Below are 8,480 nucleotides of genomic sequence, written 5' to 3'. Positions count from 1 at the left end.
AATTTTCAAATTTCTCCAAATGTGCTCAAAATACATAGTGAAAATCCAAAATTTTTGCATAGAAGTAAAGCTCTTACCTCAAGGAACTTGGATCTAGCAAATTTCACTCGATTCCACCAAGAAATTTTCACTTTAGATGTGCTCAAGCCCTCCAAAATTGCAAACTCGAGAGGTTGAAGGCGACAATAGCGTTAAAAATGGTGATTTTCGGGCTGAAATTTCACTTTTAACCGTTCGCAAACTGGTTTTCGTAAACCAACGCTTAAGCGAAGGTAAATGGCGCTTAGGCTCCTGCCTCTCGGGTTGGCTCACACTTATGTATGAGATGTGGCGCTTAGGCGCCAGTGCACGATTTTCAAAATTTTCAAATTAAAGTAAAATGTACCATTTGCCTAAGTAAACCACCCCTAAATGGTCTCATAGCACTTAAATGACTATATTCAACTTCTTATAACTCCTCTCTCTCTCAAAATTCTCCCCATAATAACTATGTCCATAATAACTATGTCAATTCGAGGCTAAAAATAACACAAATTTTCACACAAACAAACTTATATTAATTCACAAACAAGTACAAATACCTTTAAACACTTAATTCATCTTGGATGAGAAAATTTTTTCTAAATACAAATACATAACAAAATACATAAATACAAATACATAACAATCATTTCACAATTAAACACATAAGAAGTCATAAACACTAAAATTAAGACTTAAACACTAAACCACTTGAAAACAATAACTTCTAACAAACAAATTCTAACACTGAAGTTAATTCCATTCTTCATTCAAAGGAACAAATTTTTGTCTTTCATTAGTCTCTCTAGGAATATAAAGTTGATAAAACGGACGGTGGTGACGAGCTCTGATACAATTATCTTCAATCCACTTCTGCTTTATGAACATCGCCTTATCCGCTTCCTCTATATAACTTGTGTGGCTAAATTGCACTTCAATGGTCATCCAATATGCTCTAGATGTGCATGCAACTCAAGTACCTTGGTCTTCAATAAAGCCATAGTATTCTCAATTTTGTTGATCTTATCTGATATCCCGTCAATATTAATGGCTAAGAAACCGTTATACATCTCTTGTGCACTTTGACTAATGAACCTCTTCCTCTTGCCTCCCACAAAGCACTTGGTTTTATGTCGTCAGCCCGACGTAACCAGTGCTTATTCTGGTTGACCCAACATCATTTCATCATTAAATTTATGCTGATCCCCTATAAAATAAGGTTTCAGTCTATGTCCATTAACTTTAAATATTTTCTCAGACTTAGGATCTTTAATATCCACAGCTCCATAAGTATAAACTTTTATCACAACAAATGGGCCCATCCACCTGGACTTAAGTTTGTATGGAAATAATTTTAACTTATTTTCTTCTTACATGATTCTGTAATATTCTTAATACTTAAAAAATATAATTTCCTTTACTTTAAATAGAAAAACATAGTTTTGTCCTTTCATGCCAAATATCTTTAACTTTAGAATTGATAGAATTGACCTTCGACTTTTACCTAAATTTACCATAATATTTACAAACATAAATATAGTCATTTAAAGTTATAATCATTTAAAGTTAAACTCTAATATAATATCTAAGGCCATGTTAAATTAATTTTAAAAATATAGTTAATTGAGAACAAATAAAATTTAGTTTGCTTCTTTTTTTTTAAAAGAAAATTTTCTTCTCCCAAACTTGAAATTTTAAATATTTTACACTTAATTCCATAAAATGTAACGGGAAGACAAAGTAAAAGTTGAATCTACTAACTACTACAACATCCTATCAAATTCATATACTTACATAATCAAGATAGAATGACTACAGGAGAAAGTAAATATAGCCTAACACATACTCGCAATAATATTAAACTAAAAGGAAGTATACTAACTTTAAAATTTTATTTTCTTCCTACCCCCAAATTTGATTTTAGCATGTATAACATTCAATACAGAAAATATAAGCAGGAAGAAAAACATGTCAAAAATTCTATTTATCATAAATATCTACAAGTATTCATCAGGACAGAACAATATGCAATAGAAAGTAAATCTAAACTAAAACATGCTCGATAAAATGGAAAGAAAGGTCTAACAAGCAGAACAGACATCGACTTAGGAATATATATATTTATGTGTTCTCCAAATATTTATATTATTGTAACACAAACACAAACACACATGATAAATGAGCTCAATTCTTTCTTTAACTCATTACATCTCACTAACTTACTTCCAATTTATAACGAAATCACTACACATATTTATTGGGTACTTATAAATGATTTTATAGATTCTAATCCTAAAGATAAGATTATCTTTGATACGTTGGGTCGCGAACACCAACCTCAAGTGTCACAATATCTCAATAATTAAGCACCTTAAAGCACCTCTAACAGTTATAAGGATAGTGTAAAATCATCCACATGTTACTCATCAAATAGGTTAGATATTCCTATCAAATGAAAACAAAGTCAAAGAAAAGAAGTAATAAAATTGAGATGGAACTGTCACTATTAAAATTCATAACGTCTCTTGCAAAACTCCAGTTCGGGTGACACCCGAGTCCTAGCAGACTCGTCAATCTAACTACTACAAGAGAACATACAAGTCTAACCATAATAAGACGTTAAGGAATCACCTCCCTTATAATACAAAAAGATATATTCAAATCACTAAAAATCCAAACATCTACCAATCATCAATCAAACTAAACAATTCATACTAAAGCAAACACAATACAACACTAACAATCATAACTCTCATACACACTAAATCAAACCATACTGACAATTATGGGTTGCCTCCCATAAAGCGCTTTGTTTAACGTCATCAGCATGACAAATGATTCCACCTGGATCAAAATTACATTTAAGTAATCCTTGATCAATTACCCAATCTTTTCTAGATCCAGGGATTCCTTCAAAGTCCTCAAATTAAAATTTTTCTTTCAGCTCTTCCTTTTCATATTGATTCATATCCTTGTTCCTCATATTTCTTTCTAGATCCAATATTCTTCTAGTGATTTTCTCAATTTTCATATTAATATCATCCTTGAAATTTATAAGAAATGAATCTTTATAAGGTACTTCATGATCTCCCAAATTTTGGATCGGATTCTCTCTAGATAATTCAAATTCTGGATCAAATTCTTCTAGGGTACTCTTTTGTTCAGGGTTGTCTTTCAATTCTTCCCCTTGGTATTGTGTAAATGGTAAAGGTGGTCTTTCTATATTTATCTTAGTTAAGGAAATATGTTTTTTTAATTCTTTAGGAATTTTTTTCATTGATCTTTCAATCTCCTTATCCTCATTTCTAAACTTAAAGTTCTTTTGAAACATATCCTCGAATTCTCTTCTAAATATTAGTTTGATAATTTTAAATTGCTCATCATTCATCTCCTTAGAGTTTATCTCAGGGTCACTAGGTAAAATCTCTGGGAAGTAACTGTTAATTGCGTTAATAATCTACCCCAGTTGGTTTTCTATATTTCTTATTGCGACATCTTGATTTTTTAGCTCACTTTTCATTTGAATAACAACCTCTTCTAATAAATCATTCTCATCATTCTTGGGGTTGAAGTCAAAATTATGAGGAAAAGAAAGTTCATCATTGTAATAGCCATGATTATTCCAACTACATGTCCAATTAAATTGATTATCTTTCCAAAATTGGCATTCTTCTCCAAAATTATTATTCCTGTTAAGCCTCAAATGATTTTCCCAACCTGAACTGTAATAATCAGAATAAGGATTGTATATCTTATGACTAGTTTCAAAATAGTTAGGCTCAATCAACTGTCCAAATAAATTTTCCTTAATAACTAGGGTTCGTTGAGCATATCATTCTATGTATTGATCTAACTTCTCCTCAATATCTACAACTTGATAAATTAAAATTGTAAGCATATCTTCTTAAAAATTTGTCACTCTCCTATGATTTACTCTTTTAAAGCTACTAGCATTATAATCCAAATCTGAATATTCATTATCTCGTTGATTCGTCATTTCTACATTAAATTCTTGGAGTCTTCCCAAATCTCTACCAAAAGTTCTCTCCAAATCCGACTTACAAAATTCAAGGTCTGCAGCTCCTAAATTACACATACAAATCTAAAAACTTAACTAATAGGACAAATATCAAAAATATTTTTGGTATTTTGGTTTTTCTTTAAAATAAATACACAATAACTAAACACAAAATATAATAATATTATAAATTCTAAATCTAAGTCTTACAGGTTTAACTAAAATTCTCCTAAAGTTCTTATCGATACTTCCCCGGCAACGGCGCCAAAAACTTCACACGCCCCCTAGTGTGTGCTGGTTTTCTGCGTGTTTTATGTCAATTTAAATCCCCAGTACAGTGTCAAAAACTTGATCCGTCCCAAAATTACGTAGTAATTCAATTTTAAAAAATATGGCTAATAACTTAACCCAATTTATATTAAGTAGTTAATGTGCAAAATTGAAATGTTATATAAAATATATAAAATAGTTCACACACTAGTGGCTCTACGCACGCAAGTGCACAAAGTGCACATATCGCTTCAAGTAATATAGGGATTTTTTTAAAAACCCCGATATCGATCCCACAAGGAAGCGCAGTAAGAAATCCTTTATGCTAATTCTAGTCTACTACTATGAAATCTTAATTTGGAAGATATAAATTCTTATGATAATAACATAAAATCACAATATTCAAACTATAAAAATTAAAGCAAGAAAGACAAATTAAAATGGGTTTAATGAATGCTAATAGAAATATAACTAAAAGAACTAAATTTACTAAACTATTTACTAAACTTTAAAATTAAATTTACTATGAATAAACAAAGTTTTGTGATGAAGAATTCAAATTTAAGAAAACTTCCTTCCCCTTTACAATGAGTATATGAATTGTCAAGAAATTAAAATCATTTAAAAATATATAGAAATTTTTTTGTGTCAAATAGGAGCAATCAAACCCACACACATGCCTCGTAAGCCATCCAACCAAGCCCCACACAACACACACCCACAACCCCTCCCCAACCTTAACGAAGCAACCACAACACAAACAACCACATCACACACACACACACACACACACACACACACACACACACACACACACACAACACACACACACACACACCCCCCAACCTTATACATGGCCACAACCACCACACAACACCCAAGATCACACATAACATCTGACCACAACACACGCACCCATAGCCCTAAAGAGGAACTGACACTACACAAAACCACCACCCAACCAAGCCCTAATGAGATTGCATTTTAAATAAGATAAAAAATACAAAATGACATTTAAAGAAAAGATGTGTATGACTTTCAGTCCGTCCCTTAAAAGAAAATTTATGTAGAATGCAAATTAAAACCTCTACCAACAAGTTTATCCACAATAAGAAGCTTCAAAGCAAATGTTACATATTAAAGGCAGTAGCCCCAAAATCAAAGCATTTTACTCGAAGACATAAGAGGAAAATCATTGTAAGGATAATTATAAACATCCTTAAGGTCAAATGAATTTTTACTCTTCCAGTGACAAAGCACTCCTAGAATCAGAAATTGTAATATTGAGAATAGAATTAATGCAGTCTAAGGGTGCAGAGTGATTGGATGGAAATGCCCATTTGTAACTATAAATATAATTAACAATAAGGGTGTTTTAGGGTAGTTAAACCAACATTAGAATCAAATTTCTCATAGCAACAATTATAGTAACAATTATAACAACAATTACAGCCAACAACACCAAGAAGAAATATTTGTTCTTAGCCATTTAATGAAGGAGAATGCTAAAAAGAAAACGAGAAAAAAAGAGTGAAATTCCCCCCATTTTATCTGAAGAACAACTCCAAATCAAAGTAAAACCATCTAGAACGAATCCTCATCAAATCTCAAATAGATTTTCTTTGAAGAAACCACAACTGAGAAATCACATATCTCAAATCACGAATATGTAAAATCTCACAAAAAATTACAACACAGAGAGCAAAAATCGCAAATGGAAAGCCACCATTCCATCGACAACCGCATGAATTTATAGAGCCAAACATCACATGAACTTGCAGGGCAAAGTAACTAGAACACCAAGTGAGGAGGGAGAGGAGAAGGGCAGTGCTAAGTATGAGAGTCGCGGGTGAGGGAGATCGATTGCAGCTAGGGCGAGCGAGATAGACGCGGGTGCATGTGGGGGCATAGGGGTAGTATTTCATTAAAGGAACGCAAGCCCTGCGGTCTATTCCGCAGCCGCATTTCATAAAAAATGGTTTTGCTTTTTACAGTAATCCCACATGGCTTGATCTCCAAAGGCTCTTACAACGTTTTCAAAATACCGCCCGCATCAATAAGCTGCCCGAAATACATAAAATTATCATTAATATAAAATAAATATAACCACATACTTTTTTTTTGGTGCTAAAATAATATGTAATTTATAATAAAAGCATAAAATTAAAAAATAACTTTCCAAAAATAAAAAAACTTAAAATAAGTAAATTAACAAATCCCCACCATCGCTGAAGTCGTAGGACAACAGCCGTTTTGGTTGATCGTCTTGATTCACCTCTCCGAAAGTCCTTTTATCAGCCGTTCGCCGGCGCCGATATCTCAGGCCTCTAGGATAGCTCGGAGTCGGAGAAAAACAGAGCCCTGAAAATCTTGTTAACTGATTCTAGGGTTTTTCTGACCTTTCTCTTCCTCCCAATCCATGGCTTCCAGGCTGCTTAGATCCCGTCTCTCTCCCTTCTTACGCGCCGCAGTTCTCAACTCCCACACGCTCATCAATCCTCTGACCTCCTCGCCGCCATCTTCTTCATCCCCTTTCCTCCGTTCCCTTCCCCCCGTTACATCTCGTCTGCCGCTCGCCGCCGTCCTGTCGACATAGGCGCTCGCGCCCGCCAATTGCAGAATCGCCGCCTCTGGACTTACGGTCTCACCGTCAGCTGTGTCGCTGGGTTCATCGTAATCGTGCTCGCCAACTTCCAGGATCAGCTTCTTTTCTACATCACTCCCTCTGATGCCATGGCGAAGTTCACGGCAAATCCCTCGAAGACTCGCTTCCGCCTCGGTGGCCTCGTCATGGAGGGAAGTGTTCTCTACCCCTCATCATCCTCCCCGGAGATGGAGTTTGTCGTCACAGACCTTCTTACCGATATCCTTGTCCGCTACGAGGGTTCCCTTCCCGACCTCTTCCGCGAGGGCCACTCCGTCGTGGTTGAGGGATTCCTTCGCCCGTTTTCGTCCGATTCTGGCATCCATGCCGCGACCACTGGCCCGCCGGTGACGGCCAAGGCCAGGAGCCTTGATTGTTACTTCAAGGCCACGGAGGTGTTGGCTAAGCACGACGAGAAGTATATGCCTAAGGAGGTTGCAGTAGCTCTTGAGAAGAATAAGAAGAAGTTAGAAGAGGCAGGGGAAGCTAAGGCCTTGGCATTGGAGAAGAGGAGTTGAGGAAAATCAATGATTCAGGTTTTTAATTAATTAATTCTTCTTTAAAATTTGAGTTTTTATTGGATCCTGTCACAGGTTGCGATTATTTATTAGCAGCGGAATATTAGACTAATTTGTGATGCAGCACATTGCTGCGAGTTGAAACTAGTTAAATTCTGCCGTTGAGAACGGATATATGATAAGAATAACAGCGAGTGACAAATTAATTTTTTGAGATGTAGACATGATATAAAACTATGTATTCTGATGTAAAATCTGTAGACTAAATACATACTTTTTTTTGTGTTCTTATAATGAGGATTTCAGTTACTTTGAAGTGGAGAGTTTTTCATATGGTGATATATACCATTAACACAGGAATTATGAATTCAGGATATTTATTGAGTTATTTAGATCATATATTTTCTTAATATGGTAATATTACATGATATAAGCTCGTAATTTTGTTGAATTTTAGCATCTTAATGACCAATGAGTTTTAAGCATGTTTTATAACAGATATTCGTTTAGAGAAGTATCTACTGGATATTTTCTGTTGGAACTTGTTGAGGTTTATTTTCATAGACTGGGTGAAGCCCATTCTTTGAATTTGCTCAAGTTCTTCCAACTTATAGCATGTTTAGGAAAATATGTAGAGTTGGGAGAGCTTTAAATTTTTGTGTAATTTGGGTAGCAAACTAAAATTGAGGTGTGGCACTACTTTCAAGCAAAATTTTGTCTCTTGTGGGTTCTTTTGATTTTTAAGCATACTTATGTCAATGGAGCATCATTGGCTCTTGGGAAATATTAAACCAGGTATAAATTTGTCATTTTTATTGCCTTAACATATTTCCCAACTCATAAGTTGTGTGGATACTTGTTATTTTGTTCCTTATATCATAAAGTGTGTCTATGAGAGTTGTCGTTCTTAATTTTCAAGTTATTTTAAAGTTAACTTAATTAGTCATGTCTAGCGACTGTTTAAATTCTTCACTACTGTAGTCCTGTTTCATGACCTGGTGGGAAAAAA

The 8,480-nt window shown here is 34.3% G+C and overlaps 1 protein-coding gene across 1 annotated transcript; it reads left to right on the top strand.

The window, feature by feature from the left end:
- Nucleotides 1–6,780: 6,780 nt before the first annotated feature.
- Nucleotides 6,781–7,785, top strand: LOC110025937 (cytochrome c-type biogenesis protein CcmE; the record flags this gene model as incomplete). The annotated part of the gene is made up of 1 exon (XM_020726635.1): nt 6,781–7,785. A coding segment is annotated over one exon (691 nt), but the record flags the coding sequence as incomplete, so codon positions are not given.
- Nucleotides 7,786–8,480: the final 695 nt, after the last annotated feature.

Source organism: Phalaenopsis equestris, unplaced genomic scaffold (assembly GCF_001263595.1).
Source record: "Phalaenopsis equestris unplaced genomic scaffold, ASM126359v1 Scaffold000343, whole genome shotgun sequence".
Taxonomy (NCBI): domain Eukaryota; kingdom Viridiplantae; phylum Streptophyta; class Magnoliopsida; order Asparagales; family Orchidaceae; genus Phalaenopsis; species Phalaenopsis equestris.
Note: the sequence above shows the minus strand (reverse complement) of the source record. Positions and strands in the feature narration are given on the sequence as shown.